The 21,529-nt window shown below is 43.6% G+C and overlaps 1 protein-coding gene across 2 annotated transcripts; it reads left to right on the forward strand.

Annotated features, from left to right (window-relative positions):
* Positions 1-1,126: 1,126 nt before the first annotated feature.
* LOC103823775 (kazal-type serine protease inhibitor domain-containing protein 1-like) lies at positions 1,127-15,138 on the forward strand. 2 transcript variants are annotated; one of them, XM_050979875.1, is made up of 7 exons: positions 1,127-1,241; positions 1,394-2,502; positions 4,213-4,350; positions 6,712-7,175; positions 12,543-12,703; positions 13,419-13,563; positions 14,902-15,138. In XM_050979875.1, exons 4-7 carry the CDS (start codon positions 6,719-6,721, stop codon positions 15,048-15,050), a joined length of 912 nt encoding a protein of 303 aa, XP_050835832.1. In that variant the 5' UTR covers positions 1,127-1,241; positions 1,394-2,502; positions 4,213-4,350; positions 6,712-6,718; the 3' UTR covers positions 15,051-15,138. The 2 variants fall into 2 exon arrangements, with proteins under 2 accessions (XP_050835832.1, XP_018779526.1); XM_018923981.3 differs by lacking the exons at positions 1,127-1,241; positions 1,394-2,502 and having other exon boundaries at positions 4,079-4,350.
* The last annotated feature ends 6,391 nt before the right edge of the window (positions 15,139-21,529 follow it).

Below are 21,529 nucleotides of genomic sequence, written 5' to 3' on the forward strand. Positions count from 1 at the left end.
CACAAGGGCCCCCCTGAGCCTCCTTTTCTCCAGGCTGAGCCCCTTCCCAGCTCCCTCAGCTGAGGGACTGACTCCCTCAGTCCTCACATGACTTATGCTACAAACCCTTTCCCAGAAAGGCCTTCTCCAACCTGAACAATTCCCTGATTTCAACAGGGGGCTGCTCTCAGGGCTTGCTTTCATTAGCCACAGCTTTTGTTATGACTTTGCTGCTTTGATGTGGCTCAGGCCTGGCACCAGGGGTGAATCCTATTTCCCTCAGGAGACAGGAATAGCTTATGCAAGATCCATGTGCAGCAGAGACAAGGTGAGAGAATGTTGCTTATATCACAGCTTGGATTCTGGTCGCTTTCCTAGAGGAGGACCAAGATTGAATATCTCTTCATTCACTGTCATGGAGAAGACTTGGTATTGCTGCGAGAGAAAGCAGGAGCATCTGAAGGAACATCCCCCAAATTTCCTCTCTCTGCCTGATTTCCTGGCTGGTTTTAGGGACAGGTAGTTTTTGCTGAAGTGACTTTCCATTATAAAGTTTCCTTTGCTTTGGAAAATATTAACTTTGCTCTGTAGACAGACAGGCCCTACAGTTATAGCTGGAATATCCTAAAGATTAGTTCCCAGTAATAATAGGCTAAACTACAGCACCACCAGAGGCAAAAACTACATTATTTGAAATGAAACTTCTCATAAATGTCCAGCTATGGAGTAATTCTATATCAGCTGCTCTTATATAAACTGGATGAGGTAAACTGTCCTATCCATCAACATTAAGGCTGGCAATAAATATTACTCTGTATTCATTGTCTGCAAGTTTTGGAGATCTCCCTTTCCACTATACTTTCCCAGGAAACACTGTGGTTGCCACTCTGAAGAACTTTGCTGGTAGCACCACCAGTGTCAACTTTGAGCTTCAGCCTCCTCGTGTTCCTCCTATCTCTGCCTCTGCAGGGGAGGGATGGATGGCCACCCACAGCAGCCAGAGATGACACTGCTGCTCAGACTGTCTGCTCAAAGCACCTTGAAACATTGCTGAAGTCAGAACTTTGTCAGGGTTTTCTATTTTGTTTTCTTCCTGCCCCACTCCAAATGCTTAGAGCACATTTGTTGCAGGTCTGCAGCAGGAGCCAGGCCAGTTTTCCAACATCCTACTGCATGTTGAACCCAAAAAGGGCTGAGAATAGCAAGGGGCACACATGGATGTTGCTGGACACTTTCATGCCAGTCACACCCTGGTGGCAGAGGTGAGTAGGTGCCACCAGAACCCCACCTGTATTTCCCACCCTCTGCTGCCCACTGCCTGCAGGGCCCCCAGTCCACTGCCCCATTTCTGTCCTGCTACTTATAGCTGGCAGCATGTACAAGACTCTTTCTTGTGTTGCTCTTTTATTCTCAGGATTTGTGGGCCAGGGTCTGATGTGTTTTCCCCAAGCCCTGGTGTCTTTGAAGCCCTGCTGTATCTGGTAGCACTCCCATGTCACTGGTGATGTACACAGCAACTGCCTCTGACGCAAAAATTGCTTCACTCTGCACGAAACTGCAGTAAAACATGACACCTGAAAGTACTGTGGTCTGTGCAAAAGGGAGGACTAATGGAAAAATGTCACAGTACAGCTAGTCTGAAACTGAACAAGATAAATCTAGCCATAACAAATCCAATTTGGCTGACCTAGCTCATTTTAGAATGGAGGTAACAGAGACCTCACCCAGCCCTGTTCAAACTTAAATGCAGATTCCCCACTGGTCAGAGAGCTGGGCAGAGAGAGGTCTCATCCATTCAGCTGTCTGGGCCTGGAAGATCCAAAGTCCCATAAAAAGGGCAGCCATAATAAACTCATTGCTGTTTGCTGATCTTGATCAGTGTGTTGTGTCATGTTTCTGTCTCCAGCCCATTTCCTCATATAACAGAAAAGCATTCCCAAAACAGAGGCCCACAAAAGTTCATGGCTTCCTCTCAACAGGAAGAGGAACAATGATGGCTTTTGCTTCTATAGGGCAATACATGATGGAAGAGTGTGGAGAAAGGGTTAGGAGGAGCAGGCTGGATTTGCCAGGCTGGGAATGTGGGCAGGGCATATGGGTAAAATGTCCTCCTGGTATTTTCTGTGAAAGTCTCCTCACTGCAACTCTCACCTCTCAAGAGAATGACTTGATTAACAGCTGCTGATGTTTCCAGGACCACTTTTCTGGTCTGGGATGGGAGGCTCAGGTGTTTCTGGATCAGATTGCAGAGTTTTCAGAAATTTGGTCTACTTAAAGGACAGAAGAGACACTGAACAGGCTTGAAAAGAACCTGGACCCTTGGTATATCTGGCCCCTTGGAAAGAAATAACTTGTAGGAAGAGGAGTCAGTGAGCCTGTATTGAAACAAACCCAGCATTTGGTACCAGCACAGTGCCATCAGGCACTTCTTTCATCTTTTCAAGTTAAATTTGTCTGCAGTGATCAACAATGAATGTGCTGAAATACATAACAGGAGAAATCGCTGTTGGAGACTGGTGCAAGGTGAGTCACCAAAAGTCTGGCCAAAGCCTTTCATGGAAAGGTCAGCTTAGAGGTAGGGGACAGACATTAATTTTGATTTTTTTTTTTTAATTATATGTTAAACCCTGAGAAAATGAACCGACATTTTAACCTACAAAGAAAATAATTAAAATCTTATTAAAATATGCAAAAATTATAATTTAATAATAAAATTATAGTCTAATAGCTCCACTGTATTTTGCATATTAGGGAACAATTGCTTTCTTAAAGCTCATAGCAGAATAATTTACTTGATGCCAGAGAATAAGTTAATTATGGATCTCCTGCCTTTGATTAATGGATTTAATAATCATGTTACAGTAGGATTAACTTAGAGTTCATGTGCTTATAGCACTAATGATGAGATGAAAGCAGTGTCAGCACATTGGACTGGCCCCAGAAAAGGCCCTGTCTGGAAGTCCCAGGACTGCCCCAGTCAGCACTTCTGGGAGGAACCAGCACATGGCATCAGTCATGCCCATTCGCCAGTTACTTCAACAAAATGAAATACTGCTCTTAGGTGAGCTAAGCACCTTGACTGAAGCTCAGTTCTGGATACTATGGGGGAAAAGTTTTCCCAGGAGATGGGTACAGTAGCAGGTAATGCAGGTAGCCACTGGGCACAGGCACCTGAAGCCTGCTCTCACCCAGTCTAACAGGCTGAACATTCTTTAATGCTTCTTTTGGGCACAAAATACAAGTAGAAAATTCCTTGGATAGAAGCCCAGTGAGTCAGCCAAGATTTCCTATTTCTAAGGAACCTCAAGTATAGGTAATTAGCACAGCCTAAGAGACAGAGCACTCTAGTTTCTAAAACTATAAAACCATATTTCAACTGAAGGAGCGGTACCTCAAAAATCACCAGCAACAGAATTCCAAATTGCATCAGCCACATACCTTACTTATTATGATACAAAGCAGAACAATGTGATACAAATCAGAAGCTGAGCATAATACAGCCCTGGGCTGCTTTGCTGTGTCCCCTCCCTGCCCATCATCCAGCCTGTGTTTCCACAGGAAGGTGGCAGAACTCCTTGCACAGATCATGCCATATGGAAATACTGGGAAAAAGCCAGGGAAATTGCTGCACAGCCAGGGCAGCCCTTCCTGCTGAGACCAGGGCACGTGAATGCTGCTCCACCTCCCTGTCCAGGATATGATTCTCCAAGGTGTCATTTCCCAGCTGATGGCAGCCAGCTCCCCATCACTGCAGCCTCCTGCCCTTGTTGGGGCTGTGAGCCTCCAGTGCCCTTGTCCTGCAGGCAGAACTTGGGGGCTGCTGGCTGAAAGCACAGGGCTCAGAGCTTGTTGTCCTGCAGCTCCAGTGGTGACATTCATCCACTACTGCTTGTGTTTCCTTCTGGAATATACTTAGGGTTTTGTTCAAGGTATGTGCTGAAAATCAGCACTTTTCCCTACCAAAGCAAGCTTCAGGGATTAGAGACATCCTGAAATTATCCATATTTTATTCCTGAAGCAGATGGGACTATGCCTTTAATGTGCCTCTTCAAACCCAGCTGTTCATCCTGCTCTCTCTCCCTCCTGCGCTCTGCTCTGACTGCCACACATCCTTCCAGTGTGGGGAGTTTGCCTCATCCTGTCACAGCTGGCTTGATAATGAAAGACATTCAGAGATTTACCAGGTCATTTCTCCATGTCATACCACGGTGCTTTAACCTCAATTTGTTCCAGGTGATCTCAGGAATCTGTGACCAAGTAACCCTCAGCTGCAGATCATCTGCAAGGTGGCAGCTGTGTAAACGAGACTGCAGGCTTCCAGTTCCTAACTCAGAGGCTGAACCCACCAAGAATTCAGATTACATGAGTCAGGTAAATGCCAAAAATGCTTTCTAGGATATCTGTGATGGGTTTGTGCCAGCTCACAGGAGGTACTTCCTTGCAATACACTCTTTTTCAGCACTAAGATCCTAGGTTTCCTGAGAGATGCCAGACGAACCTCACCCTGCCAGGGGTGTTGCTGGTCTGCAGCTCCTTCCTGCTTTAGCTCCACTTTGCACATATGGCTTCACCCCCATAAACATTCCTTTACTTCATATGAGCCTTAGTAAATCCTTGTCCTATAGGTACTCATCCCCTACAGCTGTAACATAAGCTGTACAGACAGATAATGAAATACTGTGATGACTAGACCCTATAAAGCAAAACTAAATGTCCAATTAAGACTTGATAAAGAAATGTGAAATAAAAAACATCAAACAGGACAAAAGAATCAATTTCCCATTAAAGTGAGGTTACTTTTTTTTCTGACTCTCAGTGTTAAAAGCATCAATTTCACACATAATTTACTTGTTTACAGTCTGATTCAGAGTTCAAAGCAAAAACTTGCACACCCAGAATATGAATTATCCCAGTGATCAGAGGAAAAAACTCAGTGCCCTGCAGGGGTCTCCAGGCTGGCTTTGAAAAGTGTTATCAGTGTAGGCTGGGGGAAATTGCATTTTGTGCTGTTCAGGAGAAGGAAGTGATTTTGAAGCAGCCTGCTACTTAACCCAAAGGTAGATGTAATCTCAAATGGTGCAGAAGGCACGGGAGCTGAATTTAGGAAAAGCCATGGAAATGTTTGGGATGAAAAGTAAATGTATGACCTCAAAAGATTTTCCTTTGTGAATGCAGCCAGAGGATGCAAGGCCGGTACAACAAACTGCATTCTTCACTGAGCTTATGCAAGGAGTTACACACCATGAATGAAAAACAGAGGAGGAAAAGCTGCTTGTGGAAGATTTTAAGAAAAGTAGGCCACAAGCATGACTTCTCTTTTATATCAGCTTGTTAACAGTGTCCTAGTTTTATATGTTTGTCTTCAAACTGTGATGCACGTAGGATTATTTTAAGCTAGCACCCAGAGACATTTCCTTTGTAGGTAGTGGTGATCTTTGACCCATGGCATTGAGCCATGCTTGCAGGGCTGCAGGTCCATGATGCTTCACTTCCACCCCCACAACCAGGAAGATGAATTACTGGTGAGCTGCATGTGGTTTGAACAATGGTGACAGCAGCCTGTGGGCTACAGAATCTCAGCAGCAGGGCAAAGGAAGAGAGATTTCTGCCAGGAGATAGGGAGCACGTCTAAATCCTGAGATGGAGAAAGAACAGTGCAACACCTGGTGAGAAATGACCCTGCAAAGCCATCTCCCTGAACTGGCAGCCATATACACACAGAAAAAGCATGGAAAGAAATCCAAGCAACCTCTTTCATCTTCCTTCATAACCTGCAGTGTAAGCCCGTCTTAAGAAACTAAGGCAAAGAAGTGCTTTGAAAAGATGAGAACAGCATCTAATACTTCAGTAGAAGCTCCTCCTGAAGCTGTAGCAGTTTGCTGACGTTTGCCTGTGCTCTAAACCTTTGCATGTTGTTCTTAGAGCCAAACATGGACCACATTATTTTGTATTGCAAGGCATGGACACCCATAAACACTGAGCAGGAAATACATGGAGACACAAACAATGGGCCCTTTAATGATTGCAGGCATCTTTCATCTTAAACCTGAGAGTTTAAAGTGAATTGCAGCTGACTTGGATTGCCTCTTGCTTGTATAGAGCCTGTAAATAAAGTGTTAATTCAGAGCCCTTAGCTGAGATCAGGAATGGATCACATTTGATGTTGCACCCAGCTCTAGTCTCTAGAGTACTGGCCAAGCCCCAGGGCACTGGGGTTTTGGGTGCTACTTTGTACACATATTTATCTTTTTGTGGACATATTTTGCCTGATGTAGGCAAGGGCCTCCCCTGTAGGGGAGGGCCACTCATAGCAGTGACTTTTTTTCATTTTACATTCCTTTTCCCTGTTACGCTTTCCACAATAGCTGCAATGTAATGTTTCAGTGGAGCAAGGCTTTGCAAATTTGGCTCAATGAGACATGGAGCAAACAGCTTTTCAGAGAGCTTCAACTCAGCTGTCAGAAGGGGCAGTTTGGTCTCTGTGCAAGCAGTACTCACATTCCAAACTGCATTAGGGAAAAGCTGCTGGGTTTTTATGCATTTTTATTATCAGTTCCAGATTAGGAATCTGATACTAATTTTTTCTTAAAGCCTGTGTTCAGAGTACAGCTTATATTCTAAAACAAAACCAGGATTGTGATGTTTTTCTCTCACTAGCTTGCTCTTTTTTGGTTTGCTTTTTTTTCTTCTCCCTGGCTTTACTCCAAGGACCTTTTCTGCTTTTTGTTACAGTCTCAAGATGAAGCACCGGATGGTTACAGCAGTGCTGGTAGCACTGGTACAGGTTTCACAGAGTTTCCCTGCCTTTTACCACCGAGGCTGGTGGAGGCTGCTAAGGGAAGGAGATAGTTGTGGAAAATGTGATTTGGCATTCTGCTCTGAGCCCAAGGACTGTCCAGCCGGGGCTGTGCTGGATCGCTGCGGCTGCTGCCTGGAATGTGGGAACGTGGAAGGTCAGATCTGCGACTTGGACCAGGGCAATCATTTTTATGGGCAGTGTGGGGATCACCTCGAGTGCAGGTTGGATGCTGATGAAGCAAGGTTTGGGGAAGTCCCTGAACCCCAGTGTGTGTGCAAATCTCAAGAAAGCATCTGTGGACCTGATGGGAAAACCTACGAAAACATCTGTCAGTTCAACAAGGCTTACGCTGGGAAAAGAAACATCAGCATGAAACATAAAGGGCCATGTGAATCAGGTAATGTGTACAGAGGCACTTCCAAACTGAAAAAAGATCTGATGCCTATCTTCAGATGAGTTACTAGCTACTCTAGCCCAACTTCGTTAAACTAATACTGTGTTTTTGTTACAATTATCATTATTCTGTTATAATGCTACTTTGTGTTAAAAATGTGTGGTACTTTATCTTGTCTATTATAAATCTCTATATTAGACTACTGGATTAAATCTCATGGTAGCTAAAAAGGCATCAATCTACAACCTGGGTCTGTTCTGAATAATCAGAGTATGATTACTATAATCAGAGTATGATTTTTTTCCTACAGAAGTTGTGTGTGGAGTTGGGAATCAGTAAACAGCTATGATAGTCTGGGAGGAATAGGCAAATGATTGTTATTATAACAGGACTGACTTAATTTTAAAGTGGTGATAGTAATGCAGATCTCATTTTTTCTATCTGTCTATCATCTATCTATCTATCTATCTATCTATCTATCTATCTATCTATCTATCTATCTATCTATCTATCTATCTATCTATCTATCTATATCTATATATATATATATCCTGTGCATACATATACACACACAGGTACTTGTGTGCATGTGTGTATCCACCTATGAAGATACACAGTAAGCAGTGAAGAAGGGGCAATAGAAGAAGATAGGTTTAAATAACAGCTCTGGGTTTTTTACCAAAAAGGTCAAAATAGTCCAATTCAGAATCATCATAAAATCTAGCTAAGCCATGAAAGAAAGATCCAAATAGTAGAACAAAATCAAACTGAAACAACTTCCCTAAAGGACTCTTAAAGTGCACAGTTGTCTCTGATAATTGTTGGAAGGATTCTTAAGTGGGCGTACAGGGGACTCCTGCTCCCTGCTCATATGCTTTACCTTTCTTTGCATTTCTACAAGTCCTTACTCCTGGCCATCTATCACTTAGGACATGACTATAAAATGAAAATGTGAAGGTTTTGTTTGTTTCTAAATGAGAAACTACTGTGAGTTTTTAAGTTAATAAAATATTTTCTCAAATTAAGTAGAAGAGGTCTGTAGGTCACAGCTCCGGGAATCTGAAATTGCAGCTCTGGCAAAGGACTGGGAATAACTCGGGTATATTTCACCTGCTCTTCTCTAGCAGTCTTAGACTGTATGTTGTGGTTTTATATTGAATGAACAAAGGATATTGACCACTTAGAAAAAGTGATGAACAGTTAATATCAGGCTTCCTTCCACTTTCTCTAGCTGCGAGAGAAGGATCCATTAGAGAATCCTTTATTTGCTATCAGGGTATTAAGCTGGGAAACGAGGCTTGTCTGGAAAGGGACATGCATGCCAGCCTGCAGTACAACTGAAAGTCTGTTCGGTTGGGACGGAATCTTTGTTTGGGACTCGGTAGCAGTAGTTCTTGTGGCATAACCCCTCCAGCAAGGTTTCGGCCAGAAGTGCCCCTCCCTTAGCGAGTGCCAGTAGCTGCGGCAGCGGTAGCTGCTCAGGCACACAGGCTTAAAGCAGTGGTCCCTCTAATTAATTTAACAGAAATGGCCGGGTACAAGAGATTTTTTAATTTGGAAGTACTGCCGCTTTTAATTGCTGGTGTCATCCAGCAGCCCCCAGTCGCCCCCGAGGCGCATCGCGCTGCTGCTCCTCCAGCTGGAGAAGGATCTTTGCGGCTGTGCTGTGCATGCAGACATCACGCCCAGCGCTTTCCCACTGCTTCTTCGGCTCCCCAGAAAAGCTGGAGCCTCGCTCCAGGAATACAGAGAATTATCCTCACCGCTCAGCTTTTTGAATTGCTCAGAAGCCTGCGCAAAGTTCACAGCCGTGTCACTGCTGCGCAGTTTAGTTAAAGAGGCTGTGGCGGAGGAAAGCGCCCAGCTGCGGCGTGCCCGCGCTGGGCAGGTTCTGGGCTGGCAGCGATCGGGGTCACAAATGCCTTTTTCCTGTCCCCGAGCTGCCGCTCCCCGCGCTGGCTCGGAAGCTTTAGAGCCCGGCCGGAGTCCGGGGCTCGGAGGGGCTGCAGCGGGCTCGGAGGGGCTCGGAGAGGCCCCATGGGCGCGGCTGTCCCGGGAGCCCCAGCCCAGCCCCGGCCCGGGGGGCACCGCGCTCCGGCCCGGCCGCTCCGAGGGCAGCTGGTGACAAGAGGCAGCGGGAACCCGGCTCTGAGAGCGGCTCTGGCAGCCCAGCTGCACACGGGCTGTCCTGACGCCGATTTGCATGCGAAAAAAACACTGAGCGCTGTGGGGTTTTGGTACCAAGCTATAAATATAACCTTCACTCAGCTCAAAGTACTTTGTTTTGTTTTTCTCTCCTTCAAAACATCTGCTGTTTCCTCTTGATGCCAAATGGACTAATTGTATACAGCAACCAATGAATAAATAAATAACAATAAACTCCTTTCATCAGAGGACTACAGCCTTTCATCTTTCTTCTCTTGCCAGAAAAAGGAGAAGAAAAAGGCCTAGCTCGCTAAAGAAACATGAAAAACTTCCTTTTTTTCCTGAAAAGTAGTTTTGATCAGTTTATCTAATAATTTACCAAAGTTTCTAAGTACATTGATTATATACAGATTCTCCACACTTAAACCATCCCCATTCACATTCAAATATTTCTCATTGATAGTTTAATGAACTAACAGAACAATATAGTAATGATTCTCTTTATATTTAACTTTGTCACATGATTTATTTTAAATGTAAATTTTGGAGTAAAAACAAGCCACAAAAATTTATGCCATTTCCATCTAATCAGATATATATTATCAAAAATTAATAATATACTATATGAAAAAATCCTATTAATTATGTAATTAATTGGTCTGGAGTGATGTCAGGTTGATTGTGAAAGGTAAAACATTTTGACTTTTCCTGGCTTCTGGTTTACATCTTCTCTAACAGAGAGATAATTAAGGACTGACTGGGACTGTAAAAGGAAAGCAGCTCCTGCCCATTCAGCTCTGGACACCAGGACACCAGAACACTTTTCTTATCTATCAACAAAAAATTATCGACTCCAGGAATCAAAATGACACATTGTCATAAGAGTACAGCTTTGTTTCTAATCAGTTATGCAAACAAAATAGGCACACATGTCATGTGAGAATTTGTCTGAACACAAAACCTGAAACACTCAAAAATAAAGTTTATAAACTTCTGTTTAAATTGTAGAACGTTACTTTAATTTTCTTCCATAAAACACAGCAAAATGATATTGCGAGGTTGTAGTATTTTATTTCTGAAGTTTGGGTGGACAGTGAAAGTACTGGTTGTGTGTTGACATTCAGAAAGGGCAGTTTGGTTATATCAGAACTGCTGCTTGCTGTGAGCTGGGTCTCAGGTGATGCCAGTCCTGATCAGCCCTGGACACAGCTGCAGGACTGGGACCAAGCCCAGGCATTTCCCATCTCTCTGCTGTATTCTCCTCACAGTTAATGGAAAGAGGAGTATTCCTAGTGTGGAATTATCCTAGTGCATGGTAGGCAGTACTGGACAGCTGTAATGTGGATTTGTCATTCAGACCTTTGTGTACTCCAGACTTCAGATGTGTTCCCGTGGGTGGCTGAGCCACGGCTGGGGACAGTGACATGGGCAGGACCCAGTCCTTGGCCACACCTCAGTGCTGGCAGGGGACCCACAGGACACCTGAGTTAGCAGCACAACAAAAACACTCACTAGGCAATATCTGCCTATTTGAAAAGTTTTTTACACTGTCTCTGTGTGGGAACAATTTAAAAAATTCCTGTGAGTCAATGTAGACTTTTGGTTTCTTTTGTACATTTTAGGCTTAACTACAGTGCATGGAGTTTCAATTAATTCTAAGATTTAAAAGTATATTTAATATCAGACCCTCTGTGATCAGTTCATAGGCAAAAAAAAAAAAACAAACTCATCCAAGATATTCAGTTAATGAACAAAGATTTTTGAAATAATAGATTCTGAATATACAGCTCTCATGAAAGAACAAGCATCTAAGATTTAAGTTAACTAGTTTGAAAAACCTTACTTTTAAAGAGTGTTTAATGCGGCATTTATAAATGGGAAAATTTATCACTTTCTGTATAATTTGTTTACAATTAATTTTAATCAGGATGCATTTAATATTTTCTGCACACACACTAGTCCTTAAAAACTGACAACTGTGTTATAAATTGTTGAAATTGTTGTTATAAATTGTTGAGAACATGGAACAGGCTGTTACAGTTTCAAATGCTGAAGAATAAATGCTGCACCTAGGTATTGATTCAAATATTGCAAGTAAAAATATATTAATTATTTGCTTGAAGTTTCTATTTCCAAGCATCTGGGATGTGTGGGAAAAAAAAAATTCAATACAAGTCAAATCACCCAGAAAATGCATTCCTTTTTGAGCACTGCTCTGGAAATAGGTTTTAGAAGGCAAAACATTTCTTGTTGTCGACTAATAGATCGGGGGGGAAAAAGCAAAGATCTCCAACCCAGGAAATCTCTGCTAACAGCAAATCCACTGTTTTGTCTCTGGCGCCGGACACCCTCATGCCCGGCTGGGACGGGAGAGGAGCAGAGGCTCGCAGAGGGATGGATGTGCCCGCGGTCCGGGGTGGGAGCCCCGGGGATGGTTCCGGTGCCTCCGAGCCCCGGGCTGGCTCCCTCTCGCGGCTGCCGGCAGCTTTTGCTTCGGGAAAGGGAAAAAGGAGAATGCCGAGGCAATCAATAAACGCCGGAGGGGCTGACAGTGCGAGAACATGAGGAAACAAGTGGAAATGTAACAAGTATAATAAGCATAACATGAAACCTTACAGAAATAATTGAATTTCAATCCTTTTCATTCCTAACACCAATATTGGATGACATCAATAGCAATTGAGGATAAATGTAAAATTAATGCTGTTGTAACTTGTGACTTCCACGGTGCTTGACAATGTTTAGCAGCTTCAAGCAATGATGTACTCAGAAAACGCCAGCAATAGCAGTGTTTTGGCTTTCAGCTAACCAAAATGTGACTCATTCAGAGCTGTCATACAATAAAATCTCTCTGTGACTGATGTGCTGCCAATTTCCTGCGGTTTCCTCTGAAGCCCAGGTCAGGCACTGGCGGCTGTGTTGGGGGGGCGAGCCTGGGCCACAATGACAGCTCATGGGGCAAAATAAACCCTCAATTTCAGCTCGGGTTCCACTATCCTCTGCAAGAGGGAAAACTGACCTGAATAAGCGTTTTTAGAAAGCACAGACACATGGTTTTCTGAACTTTAAAAGGTGCTTGGAATCATGTGTCTCTTCACGGTGTGTGAGACCCAAAAGGTAAACACAATCTGATGGTAGCCTGTGAAGCAGGGATTAATGTTAACAAACCTTTTGTTTGTGTTCTTTGTGTACTGTCTCCTAAAGCACCCTGTTGGCTCTTTGCAGCTCCTGTTATTTCTATGCCGCCTCAGGATGCCCAGAATTACACTGGCAATGATGTCATTTTTGGCTGTGAGGTGTCAGCCTATCCTATGCCACAGCTTGAATGGAAAAAAAAGGGGAATAAAATGTTTCTGCCAGGAGATGACACCCACGTCTCTGTTCAGGTAAAACTTCAATTTACCTTTTACAGTTTGGGAACAGGAGCAGGGTGGTTAATCTGTGAATTCCTCCCACAAAACACAATGCTGTTGCAATAAATAGATTCCCAGTAGGGGCCCTGTGACTATGCAAACAATGATGCTTTCTGTCAGTGCTTTGGCAGTCCCAGCAGAAGGAACAGCCAGGGTACCACTTATGTCTCTTTAGGAGGCTTTACTCGAAACCAGCTGAAACTGTCCTGAAGTGTGAAAGTGCCCATGGAATGTCGTGCCAACCCAGAAACCCTGGCTGCTGAGTGTCAGCTTGGTCAGGCCCCCTTGGCCCTAACAAAGGGTCCCCTTGGCCCTAACAATTCCCCCAGACTCACTGCCCATCTCATCCTGAGCTTGAGCATAGGTGGAATACTTTGAAGAAGCAGCAAGTGGTGCTGGGACAAGGGACAGGAGGAGCACGGGGAAGAGTGAAGGGGAGCAGGAATGTGAGCACTGTGAAGGGGAGTGAAGGTGAAAGAGAAGAGATGGGAATGCATGAACTCAGAGGTGCAGAGCAGCAAGAAGGTAAAACACAATTCAGCAAGAATAAGCAGAATCAAAGCATGATGGCATTTAAAAAAAAAGAAAGCAAAATTTGTAATGATATTTAATCTATCCACAATTATTTTGAGAAACATCATGGTGTCTCCTAGCTACTTAATTTCAACCATTTCTCTTCTTCTCAAAGGCAAGAGGTGGGCCTCAGAAGTATGGTGTGACAGGCTGGCTGCAGATTCAAGGCCTCAAAAAATCAGATGAAGGCATTTATATCTGCCACACCAAAAATAAGCATGGTGCAACATATGCCTCTGCAAGATTGAAAGTCATTGATGGTAATTTTTTTAAATTTGGATGTAAAAGATATAAAAGTGCATACAAGCAGGATGCAAAGGATGGGGTTGTTGGAATGAAAATGAAGCATAGGAGAAGTTACCCAAAACTGACCATATTTTCACTCTTCTCTGTGCTTTTATTTTACTTTATCCCCTAATGGATTATATTGTTATATGTTGCTACAAATTATACCAGTTCCAGAAAACAGAAAGCTGTGGATAGGAGCCATACAGCTGAGACACATTATTCCACTGTCCTTACCCCAGAGAAGTCCTTTGATGTTAGCAGGACCCAGAACAACAGCTGGGGTAACTGAGGTAGTCTTTCAATCATGGCAGGTTTGCTTAGCTGTTTATTTTTCATAAAATTAGGAAGAAAACAGTTGTTCCTTAATGAGAGTGGTTCAAAAGATGTAAGAAATAGCTTGCTATTGATTTGCTTTGGGCCCAGCCCTCCTCCATAGAGAATTGTTTTTCCTGGCAAATTCAGGATAAAGATGCATTGTCATATTTATCTCCTGGTCTAGGGAAGTTTGTCACTTGTCCAGTTTCTGTAAGTGACTTTCAAAGCTTTATTTTCTCTGGGAATATTTGCAGATGCACATGAGCTGCAGAAGGCTGATAGCACAGTTTACTAGTATTAGGAATTGAATGCATTTTCAACATGTCCTCAGCACAGCAAAGACATGGACCTGTTTGAGTGGGTCCAAAGGAGGCCACGGAGATGCTCCAAGTGCTGGAGCACCTCTGCTCTAGAGACAGGCTGAGCAAGCTGCTGGTGTTAAGCCTGGGGAAGAGAAGGCTCTTGGGAGATCCCAGTGCCTTTCCAATCCCTAAAGGGGGAGCACTAGAAGGAGGGAGAGGGACTTTTTATACAGGCAGATAGTGGTTGGACAAGGCAGAATAGTTTCAAACTAAAATAGGAGAGATTTAGATTAGGTGTTAGAAAGAAATTCTTTACTCAGAACATGGTGAAGTATTGACGCAGGGTTTTCAAAGGAGCTGTGGCTGCCCCATCCCTGAAGTGTCCAAGGCCAGGTTGGATGGGACTTGGAGCAACTTGGGATAGAGGAAGTGTCCCTGCCCATGGCAGGGAATAGAACAAGATGAGGTCTAAGATCCATTTCAAACCAATCTATTCTGGGATTCCATGATTCTATATAGAATTTGTTCATGACTTTCAGTGGTATGAGGTCAAGCTATTGGCTAAAACCCCTGTCCTTTTAATAGATAAAAAGGATTCAGAAAATCTGGGCTTGCTGTACAAATCCAAACCCAGGCCTTCCTCTGTGTTCCCATCTTCATCTAATTTAATCTGGATTCAATTTCATCTTGCAGGCCCATCTCCTGCATTTGCATTTACTGCTGGCAGTAGAAGTGCAAGCTACAGTGTTGAATACGAGGAGTACTATGACAATTCTGACGAGGAAGATGATGAAGAATATGAATCCGGGAACTATGATAATGAAAACAATTCTGAAAAATAATTTTTATACATCTCTTGTCCAAATCCTTTCACACTGTTGCATTTCACAGTAGTCTCTGTTCTGTAAATGGCTCCTCTGATAACACACATACTTACTTGTGTATCCACCTTCCTGAAATGTAGCTTTGAATGAAGTGTATCATGCTACTCACCAGAAGTAAGAACAGTTGTAACACCAATATATTTAGACTATTAAATAAAATGCTTCTACTAAGTATGCAAGAGGGATGCAATTTTATATTATTTTTTAAATTATCATGTAATTTCTTTCACACATTCTAATTTGTTGAGCAAAAATGTCAATAGTTAAACAAAATTTTTATTTTCTATCAATTTTCTTTTTTTCTGTAAAGTACTAAGAAATATTAAGAGATTGTTCACATGGCAACAAGCCTAAGTAAGTATGGAGGTTGCAAAACAGTCTTTAATTTCCTTAGTTCATGTTTTCTCATAAGTTTCAGCAGGATTTTCCTTCTCATATGAAATTTTTTTGTCTCATAAAAGGTGAATTATCTGTCTTTTGGGGGATGTTTTTGTTTGCTGTTAATAGATATGTGAAGCAATCAGGTCTAAAGGCAGTAGGTACTGTTCTACAGTCAATACTCAAACACAGCCAGAAAAGATTCCTTGTGCATTCAAACCTCTGAGCACACTTTTGGTGTCCTTCTTGTGACAGCTCCTGCAATGCTGCCCACAGCAACGGCTCCCTCCCAGCACCCTCAGAGCAGTTCAGGTTTGGGATCATGATCTTCCCCCTGAACAGGATGCTGGTTGGTGGGCATTCCTGCAGTTTAAAGGCGGCAGCTGCTCTGTGACTGATGCATGCCCTTCAAGCACAAAGGGATTGTACTCTGGAGCCGGCATCTGTGCTTTGTCTGGGGCTGTGAACAAGTTACCCATATCCCTGAGCCATCAGCATTGCCAGGCTGCTGAAAGACCAGCAAACCACCAGAACACATGAACATTGTTCCAACTGACCCATGAGCCAGCCAGCAAAGGAGTTGGAGTCAAAAGCACAGCACTTCCAAGGGCTGAGTGTGCACCCTGAGAAATTTCTCCAATTGCTTTTAGTAACTAATTACCCATTAATTCTGAGATTCCATTAGCCATTACCTCTGGGTTAATAGCTAATGGAAAAGGCCAACCCTGCTCTTACACCTCTGGGTCCCACTGGCTGAGGGCAGATGAACAGCAGTAAATTACGGAACACATTCAGGACTAAGGCAGCTCAGGCACTTGCAGGGAAAGCCTTGGCATGAGCAGGCTCCTTGAGCCGAGGCACAGCCCGTGCAGTGATCCCTGCACACACAGAGCTGCCACCAGCTGCATTCACGGTGACAGGGAGCCTTTGAGGGCACTGTACAGACACACTGTGTGGATTTTTAATGCATATACAATGCCTCACAAATTCTTCTTTTAATGTGTTAGTTGTGCCTATTTTTGCTATCAGAAAGATTTTTATTTTCAAATTAAAATTCTTTGAGAAATTTGCTATAGATGGTGTTTGCCCTGAGGTATTATTGACCTCTGTCCAGCAAACAACCAAAGAATAATTTATCTCATTTCAGGTTTCATGGTGTATCGTCAGCTTATGAGAAGAAAGTGTGTCATTGTGTTATTGAAAAAGATTAATTAGTTTTAATTAGAAATAGGAAGTGGCTTCATATTTAACTACTGATTTTGCTTTTATGGACTCTTCCTTGTCTTCTTAGTGATATGTTAATAACTTTTTTTTTGCTTATCCACTATATATTAACTTAAAATTATCTGATAGAAATTACTGATTACTTTTTATGGAACTATTTAATATGCAGACATATCCTCAAGATCAGTTGTGATCTCCATTGCAAATTAATGAACAAGATTACTAAAGTAATCACTAAATGGTGGCAATATAGATTGGTATAATATAGTACATGGCACAGAAAATAATCTTGAAATCATTAGCCATCAAAAGAAATTGGAATTCTTGAGGGCCTTTTGATGTTGTTAATGGAAACTGAAAAACAGAAAGAATTTTTGAATGAGAAAATGTGCAGCAGAACTCTAGCAAATACCTGCAAGTGTTTGTCCTGATTGAGTATGTCTATTTAAGCTAACAGTCCCAGAAACAAAGAATTCTAAATTAAATACATTGCATTTCTGTCTCCATGTATTTTTATATATAATTTATAAGTTCTTGTAAATTATCAGCCATTCCTTTCAGTAAGAAAACTGCATTTTATGAAAAATATCAGTGTGATGCAAAAGAAAAAAAAAGGAACACTGGTACCTTGAAAAATTCCTAGTTTCTTTTATTATAGGAGGGGACAAAACCAGCTGGTTTTGTGTATATGTTTTAATCGAGCAATTTATTATTAAATTAAAAAAAGCACGGAGAAGATTCAGTCCTCTCTAAGCAGTAGACTGGAATGGATCTCATTGTAAATGTATTGCCTGTAGCAACAGATCTGTTAATGTAACCCAAAGGAACAGCAAGTTCAAGAAGGGAGATTTATTCCACCCACTGGGAAATGAGCCAGGCTTGAGCTGAAAATGGTGTATTAGTCCTGGTACTGTATTTTGCAAGGCAGACCTAAAGCTTTCTTTAATTGAGCTTTCACAGATGACCGTTAGACTTTGTGACATGAACGTCTGAACTTCACGGCACAGCTTCCTCCTGTCACACAAGCATCTTCACTGTGTCATTTCCCCCTCCCTTGTGAAGGCAAAGGAATTGTACAGAAGTTGTAAAGAAATTCCACTGCTTGATGCAGAAGGTCCTTTGGGCAAGACCCTGACATAGGCTGGGGTACTTTCAAAATCTAATATTAGTACTTGCTGTGTTCAAGTTGTGTCAGCTATTAGTCTAGGAATCCATTAATTCTTTAGCTGGAGCAACTTTTTTCCCCTTAAAATAATCAGGATAGAGCTGACAGAAATTGGATGCAGAAAGGCAATTGTCTGTGTTCCAGAGATTCAAATGATTCAAGTGATGGTTAAAGCATGAGCCAGGGCTGCCCTGTGCAGTTGAACACAGCATGGGCTCCCTTCCTGCCCTGTGGAATAGCTTTGTGCTCTCCCTTCTGTCCTTGCTCAGCCATCACTTCAGGCAGGAGACCCACACCAGGGGGACAAACATTTCTGGCCAGGAACAAACACACTCCAGACAAGCTGGAAATTGGATCATCCTGCAGGAAGCCCAGCTCTCACTCACACTTAAGTACATATGCTATCCATAGACTCTGCTCTTGTACTATTTATTTATGTATTTATTTATTAGCCCCATTTCCATAATTTTGCTTCAGACAGTTAATGAAGGGTTTTTTGTATAAAAGCATATGGTTCAGTGATTCACCTGAGATAGCTCATGTACAAACAAACCACTCTTCCTATCCTGATTAAATTGTCATAATAATGGTTTTTCGACCTCACTGCTGAAGATGAATCCAGCAAATACACCCAGTTCATGTTTTCCTTCCAGGTCTAAAGCAATTTCCACTTCCAGAAACGTTCCACCGGTGTGGACCCCTTCTTTGCGGCTACTGCGCTTCACATGGGAATCTTTGCAATGTGGTCAATAAAGCACCAGGGAAACATCATCTCCTCAGGCCCTTTATAATCGCGAGGCTCCAGCCGCGCTGGCCCGGGGGGAGCTGGCACCGCCCGTGTCCGCTCGTGTCCCCACCGCCCCCGCACCGCCTCCGGCCCGCAAACTCCGCACCCCCGGCCGGCCCCGGCTCTGCCGCTGCCCCCGCAGGGCCCGCCCGCTCGGAAGGATGCGCGGCTCGGAATGATGCGCGGCTCGGAATGATGCGCGGCTCGGAAGGATGCGCCGCGCGTCCAGGTTGGTGCGCCCGGCGGGACCTGGGCTGGTCGCTGGAGCGCGCCGGGCGGTGCGGGGCCCTCCGTGGGGACGGTCCGGAGCTCGGGGGGAGGAGGGAGGGCGGTGCTGAGGTCCGCGGTGCTGCACTCAGACCGTCCGGGGCGGGGGCCGCGGGATGCGCGGGGCCGACCGGGCAGAGGAGCCGAAAGTGCCCGAGAGCCGCCCTGCCCGAGCAGCTGCGGCGGGGCTGGGGCCAGCGGAGCCGAGCCGGCAGCCTCGGCTGTGCTGCGGGACCGGGACTCTCGTGGGGCCGGGATGCCGCGCGGGGCAGGGACCGACGGCGCTCCCGTGCTCCCATCGCCCTGCTCCCATCGCCCTGCTCCCAGCGCTCTGCTCCCGGCTGGGACCACGGCGGCTCCACGCCGGGGGGAAGCAGCCGCACCTGCTCCTCCGTGCCGCTGCTCCCTGAAGGCAGTGCTGGGCTCCTGCGCCACTTCTTCCCCGAAAACCAGACGCTGAAGAACCTGTCCGAGAGGAGCATCAGCCACTGAAACGGCCTCGAACTTCGGGGAAAGGAAGCAGGGGTGGGAAAGGGCTTCGGGAGATCCCCACTGAGGTGTCAGGCATGTGCCTGGCATCCCTTGTGGCTTTGCTCCACTGCTGGCAGCAAGGCTCTGGCAGCGTGAGAGAGGTCATTTTTGGTATTTTTTTGAATGCTTGAGTACAAGGCAGGGCACGTAAAAGGACTACTAAACTTAATTTCTTTCCACCTCTAGTATGACAGTTCGGGAGTTATGCCTTTCAAGTTGCTCTTGGGTAGAGCTGGTTGAACTTTATATTAATAGAGTGTTTTCAGTCAGCAAGTGTTTAAAATCAAAACATTTGTGGGAATTTTTCTGTGCCAGCAAAGTTTCGATTAGGAACCTCCCTGGTTTCCTGCCAGTTTGCTTGGCTCCATGGCTACCTGCTTGGTGGGCTGCTGCAGAGCTGGGCCTCCAACATTTCTGGTACTTGGATCTTTGACAAGCTGCTAGGAGAGATGTCTGGGACTTCAGGTAGCTGGAGAGGTGGGACTAGAACTACCCACAGAATTTTTTTCAGCTTATTCTTGAATGTTATGAGAATATTACAAGTGTGTGGGGGAGGGAAATAGTATCTAATGTTTTCCCTTAGGATGTAAATCTGTTTCTTGGAAAAAGTTCCTGTTCTTTGTGATCAAAAATGCCACTTCTTGTTCAAGTCTATTTCTACTCCCAAATCAGTTAAAGCAGACAGCATCTGTTTGACTGCTGGACCATCTCTGTTGACACAATTGTTTTCTTAGGAATCACATTTCAGCTGTTGATTAGGGTTTGAGCAAAGGAGGTGTCTGAAGTTAATTAGAGCAGAATTTCTACCACTGCAAAGTCCAGTACCTGGTGGGAAGATGAAGACTGAATTGAGAAAATTCATAGGGACTCTTGCCTGTAAAATCTTGAATACAGCTGGCTGTGAGAGCTGCTGTTCCAGAGTGAAATAATTAGTGCCCACTGTATGGGACCAGAATGAATTATTACTGTTTTACATGCTGGTGTTCTATGAATTCAAAAACTACTGTCATGTGTCCTAAAATAATGACTGTGTATGTAATGTACTTTGTGTTGCTAAATATTTACCTCTATTTAATGATTTAATGTTAATTATTGTGCTAATCATAGGAATTCTTTAAAAAAAATCCATGGCTTAAGTTTCTATTAAACTGGTAAGCTCATATTCTTTACAGAAAACTTGTGTTGCTAATCTTAAAATGTTTCATTGCAGGAAGTTACATTCTGAACTATGTCGCTTCTCAACCCAAACTGGTTCTTTTTGTCGTCAAGTTCTTATTCATGTCATTTCTAAAATTACAAAATTAGTATGACTTGATGTACTGAAAAATCAGCTCATCTTCAAAGACATTATTGCTCATGTAGAAAAAAAAAAAAGGTTTGGTGGTAAGAAACAATTGTCCGCTTCTGCCATTTTTTTGTTTTTTTTGTTTGGACCTCTTAATTTATAGTTATTGGCATGTCATGTTCCTTGGTTTCATACTGGGGTGGGAAAAGGGTGAAGTGCATTGCTTGAAACAGATTGTCCCATAGGGAAGGACCAGGGTGGTTTTCTGCCTGTGTGAGGTTGTTGGGTTTGATGCCTCACAGAGTTCATAGTGCTGTCATGGCTTTTTCTTGGTTTTCTTTTTCAGAGCGCTACTTTATAGTGTGGTTGAAAAATAGCAGCCCTTGTTGTCAAGCCATTGTGCTTAATGCCTTCATTTTTCTTCAGCTCCTGTAGAAACACATTTCTGATACATGTCTGTGTGAAGGTTTAGCTTTTCTCCACTTCTGATGAGAAAAAACAATGGGAAAATTCAAGCTACTTGGCAATTTACTTGCAGCCCGATCCATTATGAGTGTATGTGTTGGTGATCCTGGTAACTCAGCAAGGAAGTGCAAAGTTAGCAGGTTTTTTTCTTGCCAGTGAGGTTCTCATTTGCTTTTCAGTCTTACTTTGTTTGTAATACTGTTCCAGTTAATGTACTTTTTGAATTACTTTGGGAATGTCCAATAAAAGATAAGTTGCAATAATCTGTTTATTAAAAATGAACTCAAGTACACTTCTCCACGATTTTGCAGTTATTTTTATGAATGTACTGTAAT

This window comes from Serinus canaria, chromosome 13 (genome assembly GCF_022539315.1).
Source record: "Serinus canaria isolate serCan28SL12 chromosome 13, serCan2020, whole genome shotgun sequence".
Lineage (NCBI taxonomy): Eukaryota > Metazoa > Chordata > Aves > Passeriformes > Fringillidae > Serinus > Serinus canaria.